We start from the raw sequence: 13,703 nt of genomic DNA, 5'->3' as shown, positions 1-13,703 counted from the left end.
CGGCTGGGCCCGTGAGCCATGGCCGCTGAGCCTGTGCGTCCGGAGCCTGTGCTCCGCAACAGGAGAGGCCACAACAGTGAGAGGCCCACATACCACAAAAAAAAAAAAAAAAGACAAACTTATTTGCCAGCAAAATCTGACCTAAATTGATGTGAGACCATTTATAGTCTCTATTTATTCCAATTAATGTGATTTGTCACAGATCTCTTCACAGAAATATTAATGCATTTGCTTACAAGGTGCTTCCCCAGACGATGCTGAAGGTATTAAGTTACAATACTGTAGATTCACAGAGTGATCTTCCTAAAATCTGGAAAATTCCAAATTCTGAAATATATATATGCCCCCAAGGGTTTTGGATAAGGGAATATGCACCTGTCATACCATCATAAATAGAAAATCAGTACCAGTGGCTACGAAGAGAAGGAAACCGTAAAAATAGATACAATTAAAAGATAAATTTAAATTGAAGAAAAAAAATACTTAAAAAACAAAAACACCTAAAATTATCTTGTGATCCATCCGCTGTTGGCACACAGCTCTCCTCTGGCCCTATTAGCAGAAGGCTGGTTGCAGGTCCCTAGAATCCCAGGCTCACCATCTGCCTCCCTGTGTGATTTGAAATAGGGTCAAGCTCCCATTCTCCTTGAGGAACTGAGTACCTACTTTGAATATCTCATCAGGAAGGCATTTGATTGCTGACGGCTGGAAATAGGGCATCAAATCCTTGTCAAGCATTCGGAGCTCTTCCTTACTTAATCCAGCTGGGGAGAAAAGGGAATCATGAGGGTTTAGTTCAAGCCATCAGAACTCCATTTGTTTTATTAATGGTGCTGCATAACGTACAGATCTGCGTGTTCTAGGCAAACATCTTTCCTTACAAAAGTCCCTGAAAATCACACCGGGGAATCAGGTTCCTTAATCAACTCAGGAAAAAAAAAATGTGGGTCACATTAGCCCTGATTGGTCTCCTACAAGGAGATGTATGCCCAGAAGGAGCTTCACTTTACACAAATTTCAAATTGTGTATAAATCTATTTTGGAGCCAATTAAATAACATTCTAAACCACTTTAGCTAACAAAAAGTACCAAGAGAGCTTGTTTAAAAAGCAGACTTGCAGACCTCACTCTCTGCAACTTCAAGTCATGAAATCTAGGTTCTACCATAACTTTATAGATAGTCACTACATGTGGTCAAGGAATTCTTTTTGTTTTTTCAACACTGTATTATTTAACCTTTATTTTTTTAAACATCTTTATTAGGGTATAATTGCTTTACAATGTTGTGTTAGTTTCTGCTGTATAACAAAGTGAATCAGCTATACATATACATATATCCCCATAACTCCTCCCTCTTGCGTCTCCCTCTCACCCTCCCTACCCCACCCCTCTAGGTGGTCACAAAACCCCGAGCTGATCTCCCTGTGCTATGCGGCTGCTTCCCACTAGCTAGCTATTTTACATTTGGTAGTGTGTATATGTCCATGCCGCTCTCTCACTTCATCCCAGCTTACCCTTCCCCCTCCCCATGTCCTCAAGTCCATGCTCTACGTCTGCACCTTTATTTCTGTCCTGATTCTTTCATTATTTTGTTTGTTTTTGTCCCCAGATTTAAGGTTGGAAAGGGAGAGAAAGGCATGCTCAAGGTGTCTCTTACCTGCAATGGTCCCAAGCTCCTGCAGGACAGAGCTGGACCACTCGGTGGGCCCCCCAAACACAACTTCTGCCTTCCTCTTAAACTCTGCCAAGACGTGGGTGCTGCAGAGCAGGGTCCCAATTCTGGCCACCACCACCCTGGTTATGAGGGAGGATGTAGTGTGAGCCTGGGAGACTCTCCGGCCAAAAAAAAAGATATGCTGAAGGTTTCAGCACCAAAAAATGATCCAGCTAATCTCACTCCCTATTTTAGCCCAGAAAGGTTGCAAAGCATGAGGAAGCAGAGAACATCTTGCTGAATGAATGAATGAACAAACCAATCAATCATTTGCTAGTTTGCACACTAGCGTTTTGGTTACCTGAATTCTGAGATCTTTATAAGTGAGATTTCGGTGATGTTCATGGCACACAGGGTTGCACCAAGTCCTACTAAGTGGAAGCTCTTCAGATCCTGGACACTATAGCCTGAATCCTCCAGGAACCCTTGCAGAATGGATTTAGCCTATAAAAATGTGGGAGGATAGGAAATGAACTATCCAGGGATGATCAAGACCCCAAGGTCTGAGGGGATAATGGAGCCAGCCTCCTGACTGATCGCCCACCCGACTCCTCTGAACATACTCCCCACTCCAAATCATCCCCGAGACCCACCCAGGTTAACCTCCTGAAGGTGCTGCTCCTGCGGAGTATGTCCCCTGATCTATGGAAGCATCTTTAGGCCACGAAGCTCTTGTATCCTTCACCAGTATTAAAGACACCTATACCTTGTGTCTGTGTCTGTGTCTGCTAGCTTCTTCCCTTCATCACTCATGACCTTCACATAGTTGGGTCATTTAAGTTCTTCTGCATCAGGATCCAGACTTTTCCAGCAACTGTTTTCACAACTTTCTGACAAAACCTTGTCATTTTCTGCCTTTGCACCTTTACTCAAGTCAGTGCCTCCATTGAAATGCCCTTCCTGCATTCCCAACTGTTAAAATCCGACCACCCTTTTATTTGGGAGTTCAAGTCAAATGTTACCTTCATGAAATCTACCCTGAAATAGGTTTGCCTCTCACTCTTCAATTCCAGGGAGTAGTACGTTAAATCCTTTGGCATTAAAAAGCCACACAGGAATCTCTTCAATGAGCTTTGATTTAGGGGCTGATGTGTAGTGTAGGGTCCCTGTAATTTTAGTATAGTGACCATTCATTATTCATGACTTTCCCTGGAGAGCCAGACCTCCTACTCTCTCACTTCATGTGGTTCAACTAGAGCTAACTGCATTCTGAGTTCCAGAGGTGATGCTATGGCCTAGTCCTGGCCAGTCAGTTTGTCTCTTAGCCTGGCTGCAGTGACTCGTTCTAGATTAGGCATGTGATCCAGTCAAAACCAGCCAGGACTTTGGTTGGAGCAATTAGGAAGAGAAGAGCTTTCTTTACTGTGGACTGGACCTTGGAAGGACAAACACCTGAATCTGCTAGAACTCAACACATGGAAAGAAATCTGCCTCTGGGGACTTCCCTGGTGGCGCAGTGGTTAAGGATCTGCCTGCCAACGCAGGGGACACGGGTTCAATCCCTGGTCCGGGAAGATCCCACATGCCACGAAGCAACTAAGCCTGTGCGCCACAACTACTGAGCCCACGTGCCGCAACTACTGAAGCCCGTGCGCCTAGAGCCCGTGCTCCACAAGAAGAGAAGCCACCACAATGAGAAGCCCATGCACCGCAACGAAGAGCAGCCCCCGCTCACTGCAACTAGAGAAAGCCCACACGCAGCAACGAAGACCCAATGCAGCCAAAAATAAAATAAATAAATAAATTTATCTTTTTTAAAAAAAAGAAAAGAAAGAAACTGCCTCTGAACAAAGCCTACACAAAGGAAAGCAGGGTCAAAAATTGGTGAGAGATGGATTCCTGACAGTAGTGTTGAAGCCCCTGGATCCAGCCATACCTTAATTCCACCCTTGACCTTCTCAGTTATGGGAGTCAATTCTATTCTTGTTCAAGCCACTTTGAGTTGGGTTTTCTGTTACTTGTAACTGGATTAACCCTGATTAATTTGATCCAGATATGCTGGACCTGAGGAAGGACCCAAGTTAATCTCTTGAAGATGAGCTGTATAATTGTCTGGCTCCTCAGGTCTCATGGAGGGAGATGCAGAAGATTACAAAAGGGCCAGAGCTCACAAGGCAAAGATAGGGAGGAGACCTCCAAGGATGAACATCTCCTGAATGGAAGTGAGGATCAAAGGGATACAGTGAATCTTCCCACCTCCCTTTAATGTCAGTCCATCCCATCACACACTATAGATCACTCCAGTGTTAAGAAAAATATTGGCAAAGATTGGAAACGCTGCAATGGGATTCCGCTTTTCACGTGGCTGTTGTCTTTCTATCCCGCAGGTCTGTTTAAATGCTACCTGCTCAGGGCTTCCCTGGTGGCGCAGTGGTTGAGAATCCGCCTGCCGATGCAGGGGATACGGGTTCGTGCCCCGGTCCGGGAAGATCCCACATGCCGCGGAGCAGCTGGGCCCGTGAGCCATGGCCGCTGAGCCTGCGCGTCCGGAGCCTGTGCCCCGCAGCGGGAGAGGCCACGACAGTGAGAGGCCCGCGTACCACAAAAAAATAAATAAATAAATAAAATAAAATAAAATAAATGCTACCTGCTCAGAGAAGACTTCCTGGATTCCCCCATCCCAAGTAGCTTCTCTGCCCACTATTTCCATGAGCACCTTGTCCATTTTCTGCTTATCACTTATCAAAATTTATTAAATGTTTCACCTTGATCACTCAACTTTTTGTCTGCATCCCCCAGTAGAATCTCCAAAGACAAAGACCATATCCAGCTAGTTCACTCCTGCATCCCTAGTACCTGATACAACGCCTGGCCCATATTAGGGTACTTTTGGGATAATAAGTACTTTTTGAATGAATGAATGAACATCTGAGTGAGTGAGCTATAGAAGTTGTAGGCGATATATACTCCTTCGAAATGGCATCAGATTATGGCCGTCATGTGATGGACCGGCTTCAGAGAGATTTCCCACGTCTCTGCAAATTGGACAGGTCAGTGTCTTCATGAAGTTTCCCCTCAATGATTACAAAGCTCACAGGTACTGTAAGTGAATTTCAGTAACACAATGTTCAGATTTAAATGTCTTTGAATGGCAATGTGCATCCAAAATAATAATAGCTAATATTTATCGAGTGCTTACTGTATGCCAACACTGTTTTGACCATTTACACATACTATCTCATCTAATCCTCACAACAACCCAAGGAAGTAAATATTAATATTATCTCTATTTCACAGATGAGGAAACTGAGGCACAGAGAGGTTACGTAACTATGCCAAGGTTACACAGCTAGTAGATAATGGTTCTAGGATTACAACCTGGGCAGTCTGACTTCAGAGCCAGTGAAGATGTTTGGGGATGAAGGAAAGATGGAGATTCAAGTTAGCTTTTGAACTTTTCTTATTAAGTCTTCATAATCAGGTTTCACTCATTGACTCATAGCAATCTGTGCCCCCCAACCATCAGGCACGCCCACTTTAAAATGAAAGTGCAAAAACACAATTCAAATAAAATTACTTTGAAGATGTGATATTAAATTGTCCTTGCCACTGGAACCGGGGAAATGCAAGCTCAGCCTACAAGGTGATAAGCCAAAATATATTTCCTTGAGTGACTGGAGCACTGTATCTGTAATGATTCCAAGACAATTAATACCAACACTTTTAGGCAATTTTAACCACTGAAAAGTAAACAGCTGTAAGATTTCAATCTCTCTGGTCATCCCTCTGGCTTCTATAATAGTTTTTTTTTCCTTTATATTGGTTTTTAAGCTGAACTATCTGTTAATGTAGTTCCTCCAGGTCTGACTATTAATCTAGAAACATGCATTTAAGCGTTTGATTGGGAGCTAAAGTTGAGGAACTGACTGCCAATGATATTTGCAAATGTTGGTTTTCATATCCTCTTCAAACATATTGATAAATCTCACTGCCATCCCTGCGAATTGAAAATTGGTAAAAAGGGAAAGAGATACTCTAGTTTCTAAGTTGGATATCTTTTTCTGTTCTCTCCCAGACTGCAAATAGAATGATTTTAATATTGGAAGTGTGATGTGGCACTTCTCAACCCAGTCAAAACCAACCCCAGGATTGTAGAATGTCAGAGTAGAAGGAACTGCAGACTCGGGGGTCCAACCCCCTCACCTTGCAAACGACACACGCGTTCCCCATCCTCAGTTCAGATGGTCCTGGTGAGATGGATTCCACCCCCTGGTGCATGCCAGTCCAATCCACATATGCTAATCCTGACCAGACAGTTTAGGGCCAGGCAATTGCATGATTGGAGTCAATGCTGGGACTGTTTCAAAAATTAATGAGAAAGGGGCACTTTTTTCTGGGGTTGCTAATTACATGATACATAAGCCTAGTGCTGAAAACACCAGCTGAGGGAGAGCTGCCTGAGAATGAAGTGAACACAGAGCAGCTAAGACTCCCCTTTCTAGCAATACAGTGGATTAACTTCCCTCCCAATTGAAACAATTAAATTCTGGACAGAACTTCTTCTTTAGCCTGTGAAGAACAAACTGACACAGGAATCACCCTCTCACCATGAAGTGAACAAAGTATATGAAACAACTGTATTTAGACACTGGACAACAGGGAGCACAGGCCTATAATCCTGGAAGAAGGAAAACAAATCAGGTGAGCCCCACAATTGCCCTTGCTCTCTGCCCAGAGGCAGCTTCCAGGCTATGGAGAAGGAAAGGGAACCCAAAAAAGCCCAGTGGTCAGGCTGAGTTGAGGATACAGAGATCCAAGTTCAGATAGGCCAGGGATCCTATAATTTACTGGGCAAAGTACTGGAGAGGAAGAAACTGCACGGAGAGAGAGAGAGAGCTCCCGAAATCTGCAAAGAGGTCTTCTCAAGTCTGGCTGAGTGCTGATCACATGCAAGGAATGAAACTCCATATAAGTATCAAAAAAGGCATCAGAAAGCCCGTAGGCTGAACAATTCTCTGAGCTCACATGGAGCCGGAAAGAGTTCACATTCCCACCAGCCAGAGAGAAGAGCTCTTGAAATACACAGAGCATTGGATAGAGTCCTCAGAAGAATCATGTCTCAGTGATGGGGATAAATTAACCACAGAATAAAGCTCAGTCTAGACTCACCCTTATAATGCTCAAAGGGAAGCCTCAAAATGATCATACTGATCTAAAAGTAATTTAAGTGTATGCCAGAACAAAGCCCAATACTCTTTAATGGAGTACCACTAAATTGGGTGGGTGCTCAAAGATGTAAAATTTACAGTGCCCACCAGCCCGTCAAAATTACTAGACTTGCAAATAAGAAAATATGACCCATAACTACGGGAAAAATTAGCTAACAGAAAGAGTCTCAGAAATGACAATTATGGGGCTTCCCTGGTGGCGCAGCGGTTGAGAGTCCGCCTGCCGATGCAAGGGACACGGGTTCGTGCCCCGGTCCGGGAAGATCCCACATGCCACGGAGCGGCTGGGCCCGTGAGCCATGGCCGCTGAGCCTGCGCGTCCGGAGCCTGTGCTCCGCAACGGGAGAGGCCACAGCAGAGAGAGACCCACGTACCGCAAAAAAAAAAAAAAAAGAAAAAAAAAATAAGAAAAGAAATGACAATTATGACAGAATTAGCAGGAAAGGTTTTTAAAGCTACTATTATAAATACTAGTAAGTATGTTCTAGGCTGTAAAGGAAAATATACACAAAATCAAGACAGAAGTAGAATATTTGAAAGATCCAGCAACAGGTACTTACCTGCCCCGGGGTCCACTCTGTCTGCTGGCTGAGGGAAGCCACAGTGTCGATGGAGCTGAGATCCAGCTGCTGCAGCTCGCCCTCAGTAAGAGCCAGAACAATGCGCCCCAGGGAGGCGAGATGGTACTCTCTCCAGTACGAAGGCGCGTCCCAAACCTTCAGGTGAAAAGAAAAGCCAGGTTAGACTGACCATTACTGACAGTGTTTGAAACAGACACAGGGTCAATTTCTTTAATTTGTAAACCAAGAAAATGATGACTACATCTATTATTGTTTTTAATAGACAAAAGACATGAACAGGACATTCACAAAAGAAGAAATCAACATATGGGAAAAGTTCAGTCTCAGGCATAATGAAAGAAATGCATGTTAACAACAATCAAAGAATACTAAATTGGCTGAGCTTATGGACAAGGAGTAAAAAGAATTGGAAAGATATGGGGTACAGGATACCCTCATTTGTTGGTGTTGAGAAAGTAAATCGGTACATGCTTTTTAGAGGGGAATCTGGCTACATGCATCAAAAGGTTTTAAAATATTTATACTCTTTGACTCAGAAATTCCATCTCTGGGAATTTAGCCTAAGGACATAATAAGACAAGTGGCCAAAGAAATATGTATAAATATGCACCTTGAGGCCTTAAGAAAGGGTACAGGATACCCTCATTTGTTGGTGTTGAGAATGTAAATCGGTACATGCTTTTTAGAGGGGAATCTGGCTACATGCATCAAAAGGTTTTAAAATATTTATACTCTTTGACTCAGAAATTCCATCTCTGGGAATTTAGCCTAAGGACATAATAAGACAAGTGGCCAAAGAAATATGTATAAATATGCACCTTGAGGCCTTAAGAAAATAAACAATCTAAAAGTCTACCAAATGGTTAAATAAATAAAAACCAGCCATAAAGTGAAGAATTGTATAGCTATTTAAAATACTGATATAGATTTATATTTCTGATATATAAAAATATGCCCTATACACTGTTGGTGTGGACAGCAAGCTATTGAATAGTATGTGACTGTGATGCTATATTTTGTAGCATATATATGTATGTATGAAATATATAAATATATTTTATACACATACACAGAAGTTTGGGAAGCTTCATATGAACATACCAAAATATTAACAAATGCTTACCTCTGGGTAAGAGATTATGACTGATATTCTTCTTTATTATTTTCTGACTTTTCTACAATAAACTTGGATTACTCATATAAAAAAGTTATCATTTTAAGGAATTTAATGTCTTAACCCCACGAGGGTAACTATATAGTCCACAACCATCCTAATAGCTGAAACAAGCCACTCAAAGTGATCTTTATAAAGATGGCAAATTACTTCTAGTCCTCATTTTATTCCTTTCTGCTCTGTTTTCAGGTGAATTTGCAACAGATTCTGCGAAAACCTCCTGCAAGCAGCAGTGGGGTTCTCCGAGCGGAGAAAGAAAAGGCACAATTCCTGGAAACCACCTCAGAGGCACCAGAGCATCCGCGGAATTTGATTTACTGAGCGTATCTTAGATGCCAAGACACATCTCATTCCCGGCCAGAGCCCTAAGAGGGAGGAGCTAGAAATCTCTCCGCTGCGGTCACAACTATGGCTCTGAACTGACGCGGTGAGATTTCAACAAGATGACCCAAGTGAAAGTGAAAGAGAGGGGTCTGTGCACAGCAGGGCTGGGACCCTGTGCTGGGTTTCCCTCTGTGAGTGCTTCCTCCCTGAGATGGGCTTCACCTGTACTGCCTTCTCCTTCAGGGTCCTCAGCTGAGCTGGGCTGAAGCTCCTGACGGCCCCCAGCAGCTCCACGCTCCTGAGGAACGCATCCTCCCCCAGGCAGAGCAGGCCCTCCGGGGCCCAGCAGGCGTTGGCTTCGGCCAGCTTGATGATGTCATTGGAGGAAGGAGCCGAGACTCCACGGCAATCTGAGGAACGGGCGACATGGGGAAGGAACAGAGGAAAGAGAACTTCAGGAAATGTGAGTCTGTTTCTTTATGGACATCAGTAGTGTTGTTCTCCAGTTGGATTTATCCATGAGAAATAGTGCAGGGTAGAAACTGAGCTCAGGGACTCAGGGACCAGTTTGAATCCCACCTGTGCCATTTCTTCCTAACGATATCATGGAAATGCCAGCTTTTTGCAAAGCCACAAGCACACACACAGTAGGGGCTTTGCATCATTATGACTGGACTGCTAATTGCCTTGAGGGCAATAGGAGGTGGTGGTGAACAGCTCTGGCTTTAGAGTCAAATTCAAAGCTATTTAACCCCTCTGTGCCTCAGATTCCTAGTCTATAAAATGAATATAAAAATACCTCATAGAATTTTTGCGAGGACTAAATGTGTTATTATTTATAAAGCACTTCGAACAGTGCCAGGTATACAGTAAGTACTCAGTACGTGTTAGCCATTTTTATTCTATGGGCTACCTGCCATAGCCACCCCATGCATTTGAGTTTGCAACCCAGAGTTAAGGCTTCGAGAATTATAAGGAAGGGGCGCTCCTATCTAAGTGTGGAAAGGGAAGATGATTTGCTCTCCATAAAAATCTTGGTGGAGGCTATGGCCTTCCCATCCCAGGACAGAGGAGAAATGGGTCTGTTACATTTCCTTGGCAACAGGAGAAACCCATCCATATCCGTCCTGAGTAAGCTGAACCACACCTAGTCAAACCACTTTCTCAGCAACACGCAAACGAGATATTGTCTTTGCTGGCCCAGATGCGCCCAACCTGAGAGAAAACCTTTGCCTTAAGAGCAATCCCGGGTTTCTTATCTTAGGAGCTGACGACCCCTGATGCTGACAGACTCACCGGGGCCACCCGGGGCTGGGGATTTCCCAAGCCTTGTGGCCACGCCCCTTTCACTGCATCTTAAATGGAAATTCACTGGACTCTAATCAAGAGGCAAAACTGGACCAGGTCAAAGGTACACGTCTGGTCCTCAAACATCTTTATCGCAACCCACTTGGAGGAGACAAAAGACCCATCTCTCCTAGACCTCCTTTGCCCCACTTTCCAATGAAAGCAGGATTCAGTGAAAGGACAGAATTCGAGAACAGAATGGTTTAAAAGTACAGCAGGGACTTGGTCTTATCACTCTGTATTCCTGGGGCTTAGAATAGGGCCTCACACATAGTAGGTATTCAGGAAATATTCATTGAATGAATCAACACACACACAAATTAACTAAAATGAAACCAAGTAGTAATTCTGCTAATCCATTAATGACTATAAGCACAGCAGTAATTAATACCCAGAACCAACTAAAGAAAATTCCAATTAAGCACTGGAGCTAAGCGCATCCTCCCCCAGGGACGGAAAGTCTTACTTTCACGTAGCCACAGGCAGAGGGTAGGAGCACAGCAATATGACAACCGCACTGCTAGGCAGCGAGGACCGTATGGGCTGGTGGTGGAGATCACCTGCTTTGGGTTCAATTCCAAGAGCTGCCATTGACTAACTCTGAGACTTTGGCCAAATCTCTTAATCCTGCTGAACCTCACTCTCCTTTGTTCAATGGGAGAAAGCATACTGCCCACCCCATAGACAGAGGTGAGGACGAGACAATGCACGGAGAGGCGACGGCCCAAGGTGAACATCAGTCCGATCATGACATTTCCGTGCTCGATGCCGCCATGAAACCCCACCTTCGGGTCCCCTTTACAAGGAGGTAAGACCCCACTCCAGCCACACTGCCCCTCCTTCCTCCTTCCTCCCCCACTCCTGTCACACTCCTTCTGCCAGAAGACTCTAACTCCAGGTACCCACTGGGCCCACTCCCACACTGCCTTGGGTCTTTCCTCAAACATCACCTTAGGGAGCCCTTCCTTAACTGTGTTCTCCTTTCAAATTACAGCTCCACATCCCACACTCCCTGACTCCTGTCCTTTGCTTCATTTTCCTTCTTGATACTCATCACACAACATACTACGTACTTTACTTATGTCTGTAATTTATTGTCTGGCTACCCCCAACCCCATCTGAAAGTAAGCTCCATGAGGGCAGGGGTTTTTGTTTTGTTCACACAGTCAGTGCTCAAAAATTATTTGTTGCAGGAAAGAAAGTAAGCACAGATTACTTTTATTATTACAATTATTCTGGGGTCTGGTTAACTTTGTCCCCTCCTGCCTGGCACAAGTCTGCACTCAGTAGGTGCACAATAATACTTGTAATCATATCTAATACTTACTGAGCATTTCCTACGTGCCAGGCACTGTTGTGTACATGTTTATAGGTTTAAAACCCACCAACCTTCACGATAATCTAATGAGGTAGGGATTTTCATTATCCCCATTTTACGGAGGATAAAACCCAAGGCACAGAGAGGTTAAAGAGCTTACGCAAAGTCACACAGCCCATAAGTGGCAGCCCTGGGATCCAAATCCAGTCAGCCTGGCCCCAGCACGGCGATTTATAGCCACACAGCCATTTTGGTCCTTAAATCAATTGTTTTGAAATGTTTGTTGCACATGTTCACCCATTAAACCTATTGGCCTGGGTAAGGAGTGCAAGATGTGATTCCAAATCACTTTACAAAGATGTAATTCTGGCTTCCCTGGTGGCTCAGTGGTTAAGAATCCGCCTGCCAATGCAGGGCACATGGGTTTGATCCCTGGCCCCGGAAGATCCCGCATGTCCGGGAGCAACTAAGCCCCGTGCGCCACAACTACTGAGCCTGCGCTCTAGAGCCCGTGCTCTGCAGCAAGAGAAACCACGACAACGAGAAGCCCGCGCACCACAAGAAGAGTAGCCCCTGCTTGCCTCAACTAGAGAAAGCCCATGCGCAGCAATGAAGGCCCAACACAGCCAAAAAAGAAAAAGAAAAAGAATAAATAAATTTATTTTTTTTTTTAAAAAGATGTAATTCTATGCCCTGTGGATTTTTGCTACTCTACTACTTTGCAAACATTGCATCCAGTCCCCTGGACAAGGAGTCCTCTTGAAGCCAGGGACTTAGCCAAAACACTGCTGCCATGACACGGGCTCAGATACTCCCAGAAACACTCACCAGGGCTGCGGTCAGAGCTGGGGCTCTCCTCACTGCTGTTCCGAACAGATTCAAAGACAGCCTGGAGGAATTCTTTGGGGGGCAAAGTCCCAGCCATCTTGGAAGCTGTCTGTTGAAGGATGTCAGGAAACTGTACAGGGCAGCGAAGATGAGAGGAGGAATGAATAATAATTAAAGCTCATGAAACACAGACTTAAATCAGAGTGTAAACTGGAACACTGCTTCACTGCCTCCATTGCTTTTTTTTCTTTATACAGGCATACGTCATTGCATTGCACTTCACTTTACTGCACTTGCAGATACTGCATTTTTTAAATAGTGAAGGTTTGCGGCGACTCTGTATGGTAAGCAAATCTATCGGTACCATTTTGCCAACAACATTTGCTCATTTCATGTCTCTGTGTCACATTTTGGTAATTCTCACAATATTTCAAACTTTTTCATTATGGCTATATTTGTTATGGTGATCTGTGACCTGTGAGCCTTGATCCTTGACATTACTATTGTGATTGGAGCACCACAAACCTTGTCCATATAAGACAGTGAACTTGATCAATAAATGTAGTGTGTGTTCTGACTGCTCTACCAATAGGCTGTTCCCATCTCTCTCCCTCTCCTCATGGCTCACTATTCCGAGACACAGCTATATTAAAATTAGGTCAATTAATAACCCTACAATAGCCTTTAAGTGTTCAAGTGAAAGGAAGAGTCACAAGGCTCCCACTTAAAATGAAAATGATTAGGCTTAGTGAGGAAAGCTTGTCAAAAGCTGAGACAAGCTGAAAGCTAGGCCTCTTGCACCAAACAGTTAGCCAAACTCTGCATGCAAATGAAAAGTTTCTGAAGGAAATTAAAAGTGCTACTCCAGTGAACACACAAATGATAAGAAAGCAAAACAGCCTTATTGATGATATGGAGAAAGTTTTAGTGGTCTGGATGGAAGATCAAACCAATCACAACCTTAAGCCAAAGCCTAATCCAGAGCAAAACCCAACTCTTTGCAATTCTATGAAGGCTGAGAGAGATGAGAAAGCTGCAGGAAAAAAGTCTGAAGCTAGCAGAAGTTGTTTCGTGAGGCTTAAGAAAAGAAGCCATCTCTATAACATGAAAGTTCAAGATGAAGCAGCAAGTGCTGACGTAGAAGCTGCAGCAAGTTATCCAGAAGATATAACTCAGATAATTAACAAAGATGCCTACACTAAACAGCCTTATATTGGAAAAAGATACCATCTAGGACTTTCATAGCTAG

At 43.9% G+C, this 13,703-nt stretch overlaps 1 protein-coding gene across 7 annotated transcripts in view; it reads right to left on the bottom strand.

The window, feature by feature from the left end:
- Positions 1 to 13,703, bottom strand: part of OTOA (otoancorin) — a 113,602-nt gene that overhangs the window by 51,896 nt on the left and 48,003 nt on the right. For 4 of the 7 annotated variants that reach the window (XM_067013969.1, XM_067013970.1, XM_067013972.1 and 1 more), the window contains 6 exons: positions 12,455 to 12,584; positions 9,184 to 9,371; positions 7,443 to 7,598; positions 2,016 to 2,158; positions 1,658 to 1,794; positions 667 to 764 (listed from right to left, as the gene is read on the bottom strand). In XM_067013969.1, the coding sequence (XP_066870070.1) occupies positions 667 to 764; positions 1,658 to 1,794; positions 2,016 to 2,158; positions 7,443 to 7,598; positions 9,184 to 9,371; positions 12,455 to 12,584 (852 nt within the window). Of the gene's footprint in view, positions 1 to 666; positions 765 to 1,657; positions 1,795 to 2,015; positions 2,159 to 3,772; positions 3,867 to 7,442; positions 7,599 to 9,183; positions 9,372 to 12,454; positions 12,585 to 13,703 lie in introns of those variants that run through there. The other 3 variants (XM_067013973.1, XM_067013975.1, XM_067013974.1) reach the window with 3 other exon arrangements.

This window comes from Kogia breviceps, chromosome 14 (genome assembly GCF_026419965.1).
Source record: "Kogia breviceps isolate mKogBre1 chromosome 14, mKogBre1 haplotype 1, whole genome shotgun sequence".
Taxonomy (NCBI): domain Eukaryota; kingdom Metazoa; phylum Chordata; class Mammalia; order Artiodactyla; family Physeteridae; genus Kogia; species Kogia breviceps.
The sequence above is the reverse complement of the archived record's forward strand: the minus strand, read 5'-3'. Positions and strand labels throughout refer to the sequence as shown.